Source organism: Agrilus planipennis, unplaced genomic scaffold (genome assembly GCF_000699045.2).
Source record: "Agrilus planipennis isolate EAB-ADULT unplaced genomic scaffold, Apla_2.0 scaffold222, whole genome shotgun sequence".
Lineage (NCBI taxonomy): Eukaryota > Metazoa > Arthropoda > Insecta > Coleoptera > Buprestidae > Agrilus > Agrilus planipennis.
The window spans coordinates 108,522-126,864 of NW_020442436.1; the positions used below are offsets into that span (position 1 = coordinate 108,522).

The 18,343-nt window shown below is 36.1% G+C and overlaps 1 protein-coding gene across 2 annotated transcripts in view; it reads right to left on the bottom strand.

Moving 5' to 3' along the window:
- LOC108739756 (T-lymphocyte activation antigen CD86) overlaps nucleotides 1-18,343 on the bottom strand; it is a 365,407-nt gene that overhangs the window by 104,631 nt on the left and 242,433 nt on the right. For both annotated transcript variants that reach the window (XM_025980313.1, XM_018473808.1), the window contains one exon: nucleotides 12,231-12,441. In XM_025980313.1, coding sequence (XP_025836098.1) covers nucleotides 12,231-12,441 — 211 coding nt within the window. The remainder of the gene's footprint in view (nucleotides 1-12,230; nucleotides 12,442-18,343) is intronic.

Below are 18,343 nucleotides of genomic sequence, written 5' to 3' on the forward strand. Positions count from 1 at the left end.
AGAGATTTGCGGACAATGAAGAAGTAATCGAAGCTGTAAATGGTTATTTTGAGGAGCTTGACGAATCAGTCTATAGAGATGGCATTAATAGACTGGAACACCGCTATGAGAAATGTATCAGCCTTGGAGGAGATTATGTTGAGAAATAAAAAAAAAAAATTTTTAAAAACCTTGTTTTTCTTGGTCAGGCCGGAAACTTATCAATCCACCCTCGTAATCTGTAACATCCATTTCTGTTAAAACTTTGAAGGATCAACAAAAATTCTAATCATGCACTAAAAATAGAAATTCCTTCTTTACACCATGAGTAAAAATTATCTACTACAAGTATACAAACAAAGCAATAATTTTCTAACACCTAATAAAGGTATTCTTTTGGGAAAATGAAAGATATTCTCTTTATTGGTCATTACAATTAAATGGTAGGTAAGTACTCAGCTCGTAATTTTTTTGGTGCTGTTTTTAAACTAAAATAAAAAAGTTCTTATGTGAAGGAAAACAAATACGAGGTAACAGTACCTAGGTCTATAAATTACGTAAAAATAAATTTTCGGCACAACTTTACAGAGATTCGACTTTGTGTGTTTCCTATGGAGTAGGTAATTATGTTAATCTTCTGAATATCTATAACACTTATTCTTGTAATGCAAACTGTTTTATTAATTTCCACGGTTATTAGTCCCTTCTGGAATTAAATCACTATTAAGATGTGTAATTAAAGGACTAAACTAACTGAAAATCGGCCCTATTTTAAGGACGCGTGTAAATGTCAATCATCGGTTGTAGGGTCATGGATATAGGTGGAATGGTAGCACCTGCTGATTGTCCAGAATTGGGGTTGTTCGGTGGTTGCAGTATTCGCTCACTGTCCCATATATTCTTTCGGATTTTGTTGATGAATAAATCACTTTTTTTGGGTTGTTGTTTATTTTGTACAATATAATACACTATGTACACTTATTAACTATTTGATTGTATTTGAATATTGTTGGTTTATAATTGAATACTTGTTGATTGATTGAAATTGATAGATGAATGCTGAATTTTGAATGTCGATTTGATTGAATGTTGAATGTAGAATGCTGAATATCGAATGTTGAATGCTGAATATCGAATACTAAAAGTTTGAATTGTCGTTGTTTAAATAACGTTGACACAAAATAGGCAACGCCTATCGTACACATTACCCCTTCNCTGATACAGATACAGATCTCCGAACCGTATTATTCACGCATACATGTACGTCCCGTTACCTTTCACGAGGAAGCGGCCAAAAGGAGGACCTCCTCGTCTTAATGTTGCTGGATTACGTATAATAACGTTGTAGTGTTCAAAAACTAACAACAGCTGTCATATTCCGAACACGCGGACGGATCATGGACACGTTATTTTAATTTAGTTTTATTCGCTGGAAGATGAGACGAAACGCGAGTATGAACGCGAAGACGAGCGTACGAACAGACAGACACGGCTGTTGATGTCTGTTTTGGTGGCGATTCGGAGAGGTAAATGAGTTGTCAGATTTTCGCGTAATCTGGCTGCCCATTTTTTTCGCCTCGTTCATCTTTTCTTCGCCATGGGTCTGCCCTCAGACTCTACTACCTTTAATGGTTGACGCTCTTTTGAATGACATGAAACAATTTGATTTTTTTGTCAATGACGAACAACACAAACAGGAAGAAAGGCTTTTGAAAGTAATTGTCCAGATTTGGGGCTTCAGACCAAAATCGCTCCAAAAATTTTTTTATCGATTTCTGATCAATTCTGAGGGTTCAGTGATTATATTTGAGGCGGGGAGACACATTTTTTTTGTTACAGCATACATCATAGGGTACATGGTGTATAATGTATAGCGATGACTTGAATTTTGAAAAATTATCATTCACACATTTTCTTTTATTTATGAAGTCATAAGTCCTTCACCTTCTAATATCTAATTCTATTATATAGAACGATCGGAAATCGATGAAAAAATTTTTGGAGCAATTTTGGTCTGGAGCCCCAATTCTGGATAATTACTGAAAATAAATTTGCATGTTCTTATCCTTAGATAGTATTTACGAATTCGTGTATCGATTGTTTTTTAGTAACGAAAAGGGCAAACAAACTTCCAACTGATAAATCCTCTAAGAAGTGAATACAATGCTGGCAGAGTAGTTGTTAGTTGTTATCACCATTATTATTATTAATACTTGTTCATAATATTCAATATTTATTATCTACAAGTCGTACATGTATTTTGTCTTCAGGATTTAAATTTGCATGAAAAATTGTCTACCTTTTTTATAAGTTGTGAGCTGCAAAAGGATTATCCTATTTTCTTAAATAAATTGCTGTAAGCATAGTTGTACATTTTGTAAATCTAACTGGTAAATAACGTCAATAATAATTATAACTTTAGGTAAAGTTTGATGAATGAAGTGGGTAATTGTTTCGTATCTCTACTTTGAATTCCTTATGTCTAGTTTAACTAAACGAATCGATTTCGATTTTTTTTTATTTCTCCGTTTATATTAGCTCTTCAGGTGAGTAAGAAGGGTATGTAATGTAGATGTTAACTTATAAATATCTTTACCTAATTAACAAAATAAGAATTATTTAAATATTCAACTGATAACCTAATTTAAACGAGTGAGAAATAGAAAAAAAAAACGGAATAACAAAAAGGTTCGATGAAGGTGTTAGCTATACTAATAAGAAAATGCTAAAGAGAGCCTTAAGATATTTAACAGTTTGAAGTCTCCTTTTCTGGAATTCGTACGATACCTACAGGAAAGAATGTCCCATGCCTATAAGGATGTTATTCGTGTGGAGCTGAAGGGTTGAACCTGTTATTTCAAGCACAAAAGCGGGAGCGGAAGTACGCAGTTCATTCCCGAAGAATGCATTATTATAACAGGAAGAAGAAACCTAAATCGTTTTGCGATTTTTGAAATTTTTTGTTGATTCCTATTTCGATTCGTTCTTATTTTCTTTTGTGTTGATAGAAAACATGTCAGAAAAAACTGTTTTGGTACTTGGCTAAGAAGGGTCTCTGACTTTACGACAATAAGTCCGTGTCCGTAGGGCATCAAGGCTGTCAAGATTGTCGGCGTAAATGAAAATTTAAACCGCTGTCATCCGAGGTACCTGCCAACAACCCGTATAAGTATTTTAGTTTACGGGGATGGGATATTGCAAGGAGTTTCGGGATAGCGTCGACCTATCGCAAGATTGGATTTTGGAATTAAAATCAGTGAGAGCTCCATTAGAAAATAAAATATGAGCTCTCGAAGGAATGTGCCCTTTTATGCCCAGCCCCGAAGATTTATGACGGGGATATTGGACGGCTAAAAAGAGTAAGCTATGTATTCCTCCAGGGAATTGCCACGTAGACGAGCAACAAAGCCCTTTTAAGGAATTTTATACAAAATCATATCTGTTCCTCAAAATATAAAATATGCACATGATCGGTATATTGCTATCGCCTTTTTTTGATAAAGGTCCGAAAAGTAAAATAACCCTTGTTTAAATACTTAGTGGGTAGGTATACGTGACAGCAAGAAACGCATTATTAATTATATGACAATCGGGTTTAAAAGATCGATACTGCCACAGAATAAAGTTATTAATGGTTATGAAGACTTCGTTTGCATTATTTACATCCGTCATATTAGGGTAAGGTAGGCTAAATCGTACCATTTTTAAGTAATTCATGGATTTAAATTTTAATCTGTTACATTAAGTGTTAGTAAAAGCATTTTTGAGTAAAAAGAAGTTTATTTTGCTTATAGGCAAAAGAAAACCTAAATATAATACTTACAACATATATAAAACTTAAACCCTTCGAGCAGTACGATTTGGCAAACTTATTCGGTAAATCGTACCTCTATGTCTCCAAATCGTACCTAAAACTTGTTTTATGGAAGAAACTAAATGTTTATTTGCAATTAACATAAATATATTTTTTTAAAGATTTCCCAGAACCTGCACAGCTTTCATGGACCCACAGCTTGCAATTTTGGCACTGCACTATATCCTCAATAGCAGTATTTTCGCATACTAGGCAATACCAATCTTTACTGTTTAGTTCTATTTGAATTGTTTTTGGTCGAGACGCTTTGCTTATTGAATCTCGAATAGATCTAGCAATAGATACTTTCTCTGGTAGTCTCAAAGACAAAAAGGGATGCCGTTTCATAAAATTGTAAAACCAATTTTTCCGACCTAGTCCTGTTTCTCTGTTGAAAGTATGTGGAATATATCTTTTCAGCAACTTGAAATGTCAGGCGACGAACATATGTTAGGTGTTATCCCAAACAGAGAAGCTTCTAAACAGAGAAACTTCTAATTTTATAAGATGTTGTGCCAATCCTTGTCCAATACTGTTAGCCGGCCGTAATGCATGTTTTTTTCGTTGGCTACTTTGTTTAGTGAACGCAAATGATGGTACTTCCTTTTGTTTGCCACTACAGTTTTATATTATACCTATGTACAACAACAGTCTGATAAATCAAATGCGATATGTGCTATTTTTAAGACAACCGGTATTAATGAGTTTAATATTAAATAACAGACCATTGGGCCCTACAAGAAATGTTTTCAATTCTAATTTAATATAAAAACACATAAACACAAGTATTAGGCCGGTAAATCGTACCGGTACGATTTAACAACGTTTGTCGGTACGATTTATCGGACTTCTACGTTTTGTTTTCTTAGTTAGAACAAAACATTTGTACAGCATATTTTAATCTTCTTTTAGTGTGTGGTTGGCAATAAATTGCTATTAAATCAGTGCACACTAAAATACATCGTGTTGTACTTACCTAGTATTAAATAAAGCCTTAGACACGACAAGGAAATATTACACCAGTAAACTGCCTTTTTCATTATCCACCATATTCGTAAATACAACCGTCATTGCAAAAAACATGACATCTACATTAATTTGTATTGAATAATAGGTTTTAAGTTTGAACACAAGATAGCACAATATGCATCCTAAATATGAAAAGTAACGGTGGTACGATTTAGATTATGGTACGATTTACCCAACCTTACCCTACAATATAAACAGATAAATGTTTATAAAATCACTTTGGAAACATTGCGATTTACTAGTTGTCTGAAAAACTCCAGTTACCTTCAAATTATATTAAAATAGGGGATGAAGATTAACTTAAACGTCATAATTGGGCTGCTCACCAAAAACATACAAGTTTTGTATGGATCGTTTCAGATTTGACCTTAACTATTATGATTAAAATTTCCATCCTTTTCGAATATTTCTAACCTTCTCTATCCACGGTATCTTCATCATTCGCCTGTAACACCACATTTCGAACGCTATTATTAAAAGTTGAAAAAATATTGAATTGTTGGTTTTTCGTTTTTCTATTAGAATGTATTGATTGGTGACGAATGCATTCAAATTATAAAATAATCGCAAGCTGTAATTTTTGTAGCGTTGAAAATATACAGTGTAATCGGTTACTAATAAACATGTCGAATGTTAAATTATAGCAATTAGTGGTAAACGTGCGTCGATACCACAATCATTTATGAAATGGGGGAAAAAAGGCGAGAAAAATGAGTACAGGGAATTTTGAAATTATCCAGCAGCTCAGGCAGGTAGCACATAGCACAGGGTAAATTACAAACCCTGTTGGTAGGCACTTTTCATTTCTCAACGACTGACTGGGTCTGTAAATAGCTTCATCGACCAAACACTCTCGCATTTCAGTTTTTAAGAAGAAAATCCAAATGACGTTTAATTTCATGCCAGACCGAGCTCACGGCAAATACCAACCAGGTCGATATACATTTAAATTATCTCAATTTTTGATACAATAAACGATAGTTGCCGGTATTAACGGTTCGTCGGTAAATTAGGGACTTTATGCGGAATTTAAATTTTCATCTACTATCATTTTAATATATACAGGGTGTAACAGAAATACGTGCCGAGCTTTGGAGGGTGTTAATCAGAACGTCTGAGATTAACATAAACAATTTAGCACTTCATATAATGTTTATACTAAATAAATTAAATTAGTACATTAATGGCAGCACTATCTAATTGTATTAACACAAAAGAAAGAAAAAATGTAAGTTACGTTTTCCATTTTTTTGTGGCGCTATGTTGGTACTCATATCTCTTACTTATACCGACAAGTACGACCATATTGAATGTTCAGTTAATTTTTGACAGCTGCTTCGCTTGCACGTGTTTGGCTCGTTTTCGATTTTTTCCTATTCCAAAAAATGGATTAAAGAATCTGTCAAATTTTGTTCGAAAAACAAAATTATGTGCTCGAACGTTGACTGTGATATATAGTGGAGCTACCTTCGACCGAAGCAATGTTTATTGGTGGTACAAAATATTCTTAGAGGGCTGAGAACGTTAACAACAATCGAAAGCATTGATGAACTGAAGAAAATAGTATTGGCCAATCGTCGAATCACCGTTAGAGAAGCTGCAGAGGACCTAAACATATCGATTGGCTCCTGCCATTCGATTTTTATCAACGATTTGGGAATGAGACGGGTCGCCACGAAATTCGTTCCAAAATTGCTCAATTTCGACCAAAAACAGAATCGCATTTAACATCGCTAAAAAGCTGTTGGACTCTGTCCGCGACTACCCAAATTTGCTGGTAATAACTACTGATAAATTATGGGTTGATGTGTTATAACGTGGAAAGCAAAGCTCAATTATCCCAATGGATGCTGCCGCACGAGCCAAAACCGAAAAGAGCGCGCCAAGTTGGGTCGAATGTGAAGGTTTTGCTTACAGTTTTCTTTGATTGCAGGGGCGTGGTGCATCATGAGTTCTCGCTACGGAATAGAACGGTCAATAAGTCAATAAGGAATATTACCTGCAAGTTATGCGCAATTTACAGAAAGCAATCCGCTAGAAACAGTCAGATTTGTGTGAATTTTTGGCCAAAAAAATTGATTAACAATGCCGCAGTCGCCGTATTTCCCAAATCTGGCCCCCTATGACTTTTTCTTATTCGAAAAACTGAAGAGGCTCATGAAAGGACAACGCTACGCTACGATTGAGGAGATAAAAACGTCATCAAAGAAGGAGTTGAACAAGATCACGAAAAATAATTTTTCGAAGTGTTTTGCGGATCGGAAGAAACGTTGGCACAAGTGTATAATATCTTGTATGAATTACTTTGAAGCGGACAAAATAGATATTCATTAATCAATAAATAATTTTTTAAAAAACACAAAATTCGCGATACTTTTTAAACAGACCTCGTATATGAGCATCAACTAGATAATTATATTTTTATTAAGGCAAACTTCCATACCACCATTGAGGTATTGCTAAGGTGCGTTACATGTAAGTAAATTTGAACTAAAAATTTGGTACCACACATTTACAGACAACAGTTCCTGAATGGTGATTGTTGTGAGAATTGAAAATTTCGTCCCGTTAACTAAATTGGCCCATTAACAACACTCTAATATGGAAACAATTAGATTAGGCTTTGTCACTTGTCATTCGAAACCACTAGCACAAATCCAATCGCAGCTGAAAATCAGGTTCAAGTAACATATGCACTCGCTGCAAACGATAAGGACGCAGCAACCGGTCCTTTATTTACCACACTGTCACATGAGAGGGGTGAATGTTCTGAGCTATTTCGCGTAACTTATTTTGGAGTTTGCCTTCTGTGAATTCAAGGATTTTGTCCTTACACCGTAGATATAACTCAAACCCGTAAATACGAGGGCGGTTCAATAAGTACCCGTGTTTGAAGACAGAGGACGTTCCTGAGAGAAGTTGGTATTATCATCGTGTGCTGTCATCTATCAAACGACGCCAAAACAAAATTCAGTCTGATTGATAGGATAGTTTGGATATGGCAGCCATTTCAGTGAGACGTGTACCGTGATTTTCCCTAATATGGAAATCGTTCGGTAACTCGCTTTTCATTTTTGGATGGGAAAAAATGTGAGGAGATAAAAGCAAAATTGGATGTTGTTTAGAGGGACACTTCGCCATCTATGACCACAGTTAGATATTGGTTCAACGAATTTAAACGTGGGCGAAAATCCGTTTTTGATGAGGAGGGACCAGGACGCCTGGCAGGAACGAAAGTGCGCGAAGTAGCAAAGGCTGTAGGTGTGTCGACCGGAACGGCAATTAATATTTTACATGATAAGTTGACGATGAAAAAATTGTCGGCGCGATGGGTGCCTCGATTACTCATGGTGGACAACAAGCGTATGCATCTGTTAACTTCGAAGCAGTGTTTGGAGCAATTAAGAAAAAGGAAGAACGATCACTGGACAACACTCCGGTGAGTTATTGGACCACTTCGACAAAAAATTGAAGGAGACTCGGATGCATTTGGCTAAAAAGAAGGTGCTTTTTCACCACGATAACGCACCAGCACATTCATCCGGAGTTGATGCCGCCAAACTGCATGAATTGCGTGATGAATTGCTGCCGCAAACCCCGTACTCACCCGATCTGGCTCCCTGCGACTTCTTGTTCCCTAAGAGTCATTGCCGAGACAGGGGCGTATTTTATATAGTTCGACAAATCCTAGTTTTTGGAGGGGATAAAAAGTGACAGGAACCTTGGGAGAAGTATACCTTTCTAACTAACCGCCCTCGTACATTTCATATTACATTATTATAGCAACAACTGTTCTACAATGACTGACTTGCACCAATGATTGCTGCTGCATTGAATTGCTGAATTAATTTAATGAACTGCAGATCGATTACCTGGTTTAAACGCTATAAGAATAAACGGCTATAAGAGTTTTGGCTGTTAAAATAAATAACCTAAATCACAGTTAATCTAATTCAGCCAATAAACAATAAGTACATGAGCAAAAAATACAAAACAAATACTAGACTAATGCTGCTGAAATCCCAGATGATTGAGTGGAGCGTTGCATGCTGTATTTCTCTAGCAGGGCTGGAATTGAATTTGCCAGTACTCTCAACTACTGAATTTTCATAAATATTCCAAATTTTATCGCAGCGAAAAGTGAGTAAAATGGGTGACCCTGAGCAAAATCTTTTTGTTACTATTTCTTAAAAAAGTATTGAATTTTTTAGACATAACTAATAAAGATTGTATATGCTACGATCTATTTGCGCTTTTCGAATTTTATGTTTCGGGGAAATATGTAAGTGTAGTCGAGCACAAAATAATAAATTGCGAATTTTTCTCACACAAAAGTCTTCCTTTTCACTAACGTTTAATGCTCAAGAAACTAATCGTCTAGCACTTGGTTCCAACATTTTCAGGTCATAACTTGCCGTTAGAGAACATAGACAAATCGCAGGTCTTTGCGCAAAGGGCCGACGGCTTTAAAAATAATAGTGGCTATATAAGAGTACAGGAAAATTAATAGCTCATCTACCTCTCACGCTCCGTTCCATATTGTCCAAGGCAAAGAGTAGCCGGTCATTGCTTTCAAGTAATTTTTTTATATAAACGGTTTATGTACAAGTTCGTTGTAAAAGGAACAGAATAATACAAGATATCCGGATGTAAGTACCTAAGTAGTTGCGGCGATTTTTTTCTGTATTTCTGAAAAATCTTTCTGTATTAGGTATCGAACGGAACCTAGAAAAATTGGAGCTGAACGATATCAGGATTATTTTTATAGCACTGATTAATTTCGCCTTCAAAAATTACATGGTTGGAGTAATAAGCTCGATTCAAATTAAAAGTCAGGCCACCGTGAGATCATAGTGAAGTAAAATAATGTTATACTTCGTTTACTTTCTGTAGCGATGTGACCTTCAGTTTGACCGGCGCAAAGTAGAAAAGAACAGCACTAGACCACAAAAGGAAGGAGACAACTCTCTTAACCGGTGAGGAGCGTATAATCCCTACAGTACTGCACGGAAACATTGACCATTTTATATACTACAATTGCATTGCTCAAATGTACTGTTATTGGTACCATTTACTACTGAAAATATCAACGAGATGTTTATTTATATTTGAAGACATATTAAAGGCTTTAACGTTTGTTTTCGACTCGCACTACTATTCATGATTGAACAAAACTTTTGGCAGGTACTGTATGAAAAAGTATGTTTAATGAACAAGAGTCGAGAGTATAATGAGCTTTTTTCTCCCTACCTACGATTTTGCCTGCGCGCATCCAAGAAAGACATTGGAAGTTGTACATCGCTACAGAAAGAAAGTGAAGTATACATACATTTTATACGCCAGTATTTATATGGCACGGTAAGGTCATCGTCCTACCGAGCGGAATGGCCTAGAGGTCTAGACCATTGCTTAGCATTCGGGCATTCGGGAGGATGCCGGTTCTATTCCGGGTCCGTCTGCCTTGGTCCAAGTTTTTCTGTGGTTTCTTTGGATCACTTAGGCAAATGCTGAGGCAGTAATATTCCACAGGTAATCTTTCACTCTCTACTGTCTTCATTTCGTCCGTCTCATGTTTCTCACCCGAACTACCACCCACCCATTCCCACGATTCCTGAAAGCAAGTGAAGAGGGCCTTCCGCCCTACCTTCCGACAAAGTCCGGAGGGACTGCCCGCCCACCAGCATCACTGGCTGGTGGGAATGAAACACCCAAAAGTTTTTTAAAAAGTTTTTGTCATCGTCCAGTCAATTTGTGTTTCTCTTCAACGATATTTTGACTTAATTGTGACTGGACTCTGACTTGACCGATAATGTGAATCGGCCTTTAGTATGAAGCCTCGGGGAGTTATAAGCCATACGGACATGAGTGTTGGAGTTCTAGTGTATACTTACCATTAACTGGTAGACATTCAGCTGTTTCAATGTAGGTATTAGACATTAAACCCTACTTTGAGGAAAAATTTTCTAAATATCGACCCTGTTCGGCTGGGTTTAGCCTTGCAAGAGCTCGTATCAGGCACATCTTCCTGCTAACTATTAGTAGTGCAGAATAAAACAGTACCACCAAAACTAATTAGCGGTGCTATTTGCTATTGAGATAGTAACGCATAGACGTTTAATTTGTTTTGAATTTTGTTGAACTTACATCTACTTACACTATGTACATCGAACCCGTTTGTATGAAATTATCTTAGCTGTCTACATTATGTGATGATGAGGTGGAATGTTCTTGTTTTCGAAACTGAAGAGGCCCATGAATATACGACGCTACGCTACTATTGAGGAAATAAGGACGCCATTGAAGGAGGAGCTGAACAAGATCACAAGAAATAAATTTTTGAAGTGCTTCGAAGATTGGAAAAAACATTGGCACAAGTGTATAATATCTGATGGAGATTACTTTGAAGGGGACAAAATAGATATTCATGAATAAATAAATAATTTTTCAAAAAACACTAAATTCGCTATACTTTTTGAATAGACCTCGTATAACGGAAAATTCCAGCACTTAAGGCAATTATTGTGTCAGTAAATATCTGTGTTTAGAAGAATTATTTGAAAAAAAAACTTATCAGACCAAGACCGGGACTATAGCAACAAGACCAACACGACAACAAGTGTTTGGGTAATACCAAGACCAAGGCTGTGTATGTGTTTGGTGAATGGTATTAAAGGCGATATTTCATTTCCTAATAAGTAGTTGGCGGAAAAAGTACTACATCGACCCACTGCAACTGCACTTAATTGAAACAAATTAATTGTAAAATAGTCAACAACAAAGAAAGGAAACAACTACCGTAGTCCGCTTGTTCAACAAAAATAACAAAAAAGGCAACAATGAAGAATAGAGAAAAGAGAAACAGAAAATAACGAAAAGCAGAAACGTAATTGATTCGTTTTTTGTTGCAGCTAGAGTAGAGGCAGGTGGGTAGGTAGCTAGCTAGTCACCTGTGATTTCGTGTTGGCTCGGCTCTTTTGAAGGTTATAAATCTCTTTATTACACCCGTAAAATTAATGTGAATTATTCTTATCACACGTTACGGGTTACGTTTCATTCGTACTGGTGGAGCTAGACAAAAAAACTGCTGCGGCAGCGCAATTCTATCACGGCTTTGTTTGAATTGCGGCTTCTTTTATGGGACGAGTGTATAAAACGCGCTTCATTCAAATTTTGCTTCGGGCACATTAAATGCTCGTTCGCAACTGCGGAAATGAGCTAAAAATTTGTTCTCTTTGCGAGTGACCGTCCATCAAAAGAACTCGGTGTTATTTTCGACGCTATAGCTGTTGCCGCTTAAACTTGAGCAAATAATGTCAAATACAAAAGCTATACCGTGTATGTATAAAAAAATTAAATTCCTAAAGCTTACCAATTACGGAGAGATACATCGAGTGTCCAATAGGTGGTGTTGTACTGACTTGACATTCGTATATTCCCGAATCTCTCCTTTGGGTGTAGCGTACCTGAAGCGTCCAATCGTCAGAATGATGGTTGTGGATGCTGACAAAACGTTGGTCAGATGTGTACGTGGAACGACCAACGGTTAAAAGATGCAAATCGCGATGCCTTATCCACGAAACCTGTAACAAAAAAGAATAACCCATGTATCACTATCATAAAGCGATAAAATGCATTTTTTAAGGCTATCTGCGAAACTCGTCATCATCATCAAAAGCTCGTCAGTCCTAAGACTGATTACACACGCACCTTCATTCTTTCCTATCCTGAGCTAATTTTCGCATTTCGCTAAAACTAAAACAACCTACATCCTTAACTATTATCCATAGAGTCCTCCGTTCTCCTACTCTTTCTAATACCTCTTCATTTCTAACCTTCTCTATTCACGGTATCCTCATCATTTGCCTGCATTACCATATTTCGAACACTTGTAACTTATTCTTTTCCGCCGAGCCCACTGTCCATGTTTCGCACCCGTACAACGCCGTGTTTTTATTGAAGGTGACTCGACCTGCGCTGTCCTCTGCTTTATATCCCTACTACTCCTTCCGTCCTGCCTTATCTGACTTCCTAGATACCTAAAATCGGCCACTTCTAATTTTTCGTCTCCTATCTTAATATTCGCTTTTTCTCTACTTTTCCTTCCCTTGCATACCAGAGTTTTTGTTTTACTTTTATTTATTTTCATGCAGTATTATTTTGTCAATACCGCTTCCATTTTATTTAAAGCTATCTCTAACTCCTTCTTGCTAGATGCTAATACTGCTATATCATCTGCAAATCTAAGCAGCATATTTATCCCTACAGTTGTACTGTCTTTAATGATGTTGATCACGTCTTCGATGTATAGATCAAGCAGTAGGGATGACAGTGTGCATCCCTGTCTAACTCCCTTCCAAATATTTACCTCTACGTTGCAATGCCATTTCTATAACTGCCTGTTGCTCTTTAACTGGTAAATAAAATTTTCAAATTTCATTTTTTTTTTGTAAAGTCACATATTAACAAGTGTTTTAGGATTACATAATCACCCTGTAACCAATGGAGACTGGTGCATAAAAATGCAGATCAAATAAATTCAATATAGATCAAGCAACTGCTAAAATTTTTGTAAACATAATGACATCAATTTTCCCATTAATGATATGTAAAGGCAGAGTAAGAAAATTATGTCTTTTACTTTGCTTATACATGCTCGTCGTTTTGTAATTTACTTGAAAGTTCTTGTAAAACTTTCAAATAATTTTCTTCGTTATTTACAAATAACAGACTAAGAAAGTAGACAGCGAGCCTTAAAATTATTATTGGAATAATTGCTTCGGGTATTTTCAATATAATTTGGGAGAGCAATTTCTGGGATCTTTCAGATCTGAAATATTTTAATTTACAAAAGTTTTAGCGATCGAGATTTTAAAGGATAAAATTTAAAGCTATCCTTCAAGTCACGTTATCGCTACACAAAGTTTAATTAAAATTAGGAGTTTGTATATGATGATGGAAAATAATGTAGGTATTTTACTTTGACTTATATACTAGAGTAAAACCTGAAATTAACTTGTCAAACTTTCCTGTGCATGTATGTATGTCTGTATGTATGTATGTATGTAGTTATAAACAATCAGTAATCCGTTTATGCAATGGAACTTGAAGCGGATTAAAGACGATGTTGTCAATGGGGGAATCACATAAACAGACCCAAGCAAGCAAGCAAGCAGCTGAACAGAAAGAATTAAACGTTGTAGAGACGAAGTTGCTACTTGCCCTCATTACCCAGGAAAAACAGTCACTTAAACATTTAACTTTCAAATAATTGCAAAAAATTTCTAATGTATCATTCTTTTCTGTCAGTTGCTCTCTACTTTCAACACTTCGACATTAAAAAGTTCAATTCGAAAATAACTAAAAGCAATTTCTAATCGCATTAATCAGTAACTTCTGAAAGGAAACTTTAAATTATTAATTAGGTAATTTATTATTGTACGTAATGCATGTAAAATTTAAATAGTTTATATAGTAGTAATTAGCATCTAGCAAGGAGGACCTAGAGATAGCTTTAAATAAAATGGAAGCGGTACTGACAGATCAGTACTGTATGAAAACAAATAAAAGTAAAACTAAAATACTAGGATGCAAGGGAAGAAAAAGTAGAGAAAGAGCGAATATAAAGATAGGATACAAAAAATTAGAAGAAGTGGCTGATTTTAGATATCTAGGAAGTCAGATAGTCAGGAGTATTAGGGATATAAAGCAGAGGATAGCGCAGGGTCGTGTCGCCTTTAATAAAAAGAAGTCACTTCTATGCTCTCGAACGGTTAATTTAGAAATTCGAGTACGGGATTGAATTTGTCTGATTTGGTTCCTGGGGTATCATTTTCTTGAATTTCTTCTTGGACTTTACTTATATATCTTTCTGAACCTAGCCTGCTAGTTGCTGAATTGCTCTCTCAGACGGATGATAATGTAGCATACTTTTCTATTCTACGAGACAGATAACACACGAACCATCTCTTCCGCAAAGTTACTGATGCATCTCTGCCAATTTTATAGGAGAGCCGTACGAGAGCACAGGTAATTTTCGCTAAATACAACGCAAATCTGACAACTCCGCCAATTTCATTATAACCTCAACAATTCCCACGACCACCTTGATCTTAAAACACCCACAAAAATCGCAAATAAATATGAAATATTTCAACTTGTTTACATGGCTCAATTTATTTTTAGGTCGTCTCAAACCGATCTTTGTGCATAATTTACCCTTTATATGCTTTAACGCCAAAATCTTTAGCCTACGATGCAATACGTGTACACTACTGCCATTGATTAACAGCAACGTTGCCAAGCTCAACTATTGTCGCGAGACTAAAATGTTCGAATTCACCCGGTGCACCATTTCTCTCGGAATTACTCTACGTAACATGCACGATAGCATACAATTGGATATCAAGATTGTTACATATCACTGTACTAAACAAAATTTTGAAGAAAAAGCAAACCTAATTTAACGCAACCCTAGTATAACCACTATGTTTGTTTAAGATTGGATTAGGTTATGTTAGTTCATTTTTTGAAAAGTTTGTTTAGTAAAAATACATGATACATAACAGTTTCAATATCCTATTGAATGTTATCACATAATGTGTCTCGGCGGAAGTCGAAAGGATATCATGATACATATGAATATATGCGTCAGTTAAAAGATGCCGGTTTCAGAGAACAGCGTGCGAATTTAGAGAATCCAATTGTTCGAGCAATTGGGACATGAGGATGCAAGCTATGATAGCTTCTGAATGCATAGTTTTAGGAAGCGATAGATTGAGGATGGATTCACCGATGAGGCACACTTCCCGTACCGCATTGGCAATTTTTTGGAAAATGTAGCATTTGTTTTTAGAACGCGACATTCAGATGAAAGGGCTTCAGTATAGCTGCTATGTATATAGAAGTGGGCTCGTCGTAAGAATGAAAAGCAGATGGCGTATATATTTTCGGAATGTAATTCTCGTTTGGTTGACTGACTGGCACCTGCCCGCGTCACGTACCGCGGAGGACAATTTACCATTGCATTTGTAATCGCTGATAACATCTATCTTCTTGTCATCGAAATTGAAAGATGAGAACTTTCTTCCTCCTTTGTTGAGAATTGCAATATGTTTTCTCGATGTTGAACATTAGCTTATTCCTATCGCGGTAGAAGGCAAGGGAAAAAAGTTTTTTAGTGCGTTAAGGACTCTGTCGCCAAGAAAGGCAATGTCATTGCGCATAGATAAATCTGGACTTCATTAGGTGGGTCTATGCTAAGGCCTCTGCAGTCATCGTCCATATAATATTGTTTCAAATCAACTACGTCCAGTGCAAGGATATAGGATTCGAAGACCTCGCCTAGGCGGTTTCCTTTTGAGACCAGCACAAGTGGTAGTGGTGTCGATGTTTGTTTTAACCGGTATGGATGTGCGGCTCTATAAGGTCCTTAGAATCATTTGGATCAGGACCGAGCGGCATAGTCTAGAGGTTTGGTTCATTGCTTAGCATTTGGGAGGACGCCGGTTCAATTCCTGGTCCAAGTTTCTCTGTGGTTTCTTTGGATCACTTAGGCAAATGCTGGAGCAGTAATATTCCCCAGATAATCTTCATTATTTCATCCGTCTTGTTTCTCTTACCCGAACCACCACCCATCCATTCCCAGAATTCCTGAAAGGAGGCTTAAGGGGGCCTTCCGTGCTACCTTCAAGCGTTGTCCCGAGAGACTCTCCGCCCACAAGCATTAGTGGCTGGTGGGAATGAAACACCTAAAATTTTTTTTTTGGAACAGCAAATGCAAAATAAGGATGTTGTCAATGCTCAGGATATTGATACCTATCATATTTCTATCTCAACAAATTGGGGGAAGTTACGGTATTCTTGACTATTCTTATATTTAGTCTAGGAATTTTATTAAGAGGCCTCTTGTCAAATTTTAGACTCATTTAAAGCCGCCTTATCGCATGTTTAAGGCGCAATGTATGACTAACCATGTAGATACATACTATCAGTTATTTAGTTATCTTCGTGATTTGTGGAATATTTACCTTTAACTTACTCATTAAAAGAAACACGCAAACCGAATAAGCTGGGATGCGCCCTGGTCGATTCTATAAACTGTTGACTAGGAAGTTAAGGTTTTTTACTTTATATATGAAACAATGACATTTTCACAGAGGTTAATATAAAAAATTAATGTGNTTATGATGAATATAATATGAACTATTAATATGAAAATTCGTTTTCAGTTTTTTACCCACTAAAATCTACCTCAGGATAATTAGGGAAAGAAAATTTGTTGCTGTTGTCACACCCTCGCCGGGAATCGAACCCGGGACCTTTGGCTTTACGTACCAATGCTCTGACTACTAAGCTACGAGAGGTGACAACAGCAACAACGACAAACCGTACTTATTAGGTCACAGATCTGTCGAACTAATCTAATTATATAATACTATATATATGAAATACTTTGACATTTTAATAGTGATTACTATGAAATGTTAATGTGAAAATTCATTTTTTGTTTTTATCCACTATAGACTACTTCAGGTTAATAAGGTAAAATTGTCATCTCTCGTAGTTTAGTGGTAAGAGCATTGGTGCGTATTCCCGGCGAGGGTGTTGTTAACAGCAACTAATTTTTCCTCATCAACCTGAGGTAGTTTATAGTGGATAAAAATTAAAAATGTATTTTCACACTTAATTTTTTACTTTAATTTTAGCATATCTAACGAAAGATCTCACGGTGTATGTAAAGAAAGAAATCCGAAGGTTGTTAGTTTCTAATTTTAATTGAAATTAGTATATGGCAAACCTAATTTTTCGAGTAAATTTAAACAATTGATTTTTTCCACTCAAACGTGTTTATTAAATCAAGGTTAAGAAAGAAGAGACGTTTGTTACAAGCTTTGTAACCCTTATCAATCTATTAAAATATAAAGCTTGTAACCGAAATGTCTCTTTTTTCTTAACCTTAAATCAATAAATGAATGGAAAAAATCGATTAAATTTACCCAAGGGTTCTATTGACAAATTACACTAATATTTCGATTCTTGTCAAAGTAAGAAACATATTATATCGGGTAGGAAAAGAACTATAGTCCAGTCAAATGAGGGCAATTGTTGAAGAGTACTTTATAATGGAGAAAATGATTGTAACACGGATCATTTTATCGAAAGTTTCCTGAGGAACACGAATATGTAAATGAAAATTATTTGCCAACGGAACAAATTCGCATTTTATATTTAACTGTCAAATATACTTTACTTATTTACTCTCTGTAGCGATGTGACCCTTCCAATGTCTTGGATGCGCGCTGGCAAAATCGTAGGTAGGGAGAAAAAGCTCATTATACTCTCGACTCTTGTTCATTAAACATACTTTTTCATACAGTACCTGCCAAAAGTTTTGTTCAATCATGAATAGTAGTGCGAGTCGAAAACAAGCGTTAAAGCCTTTAATATGTCTTCAAATATAAATAAACATCTCGTTGATATTTT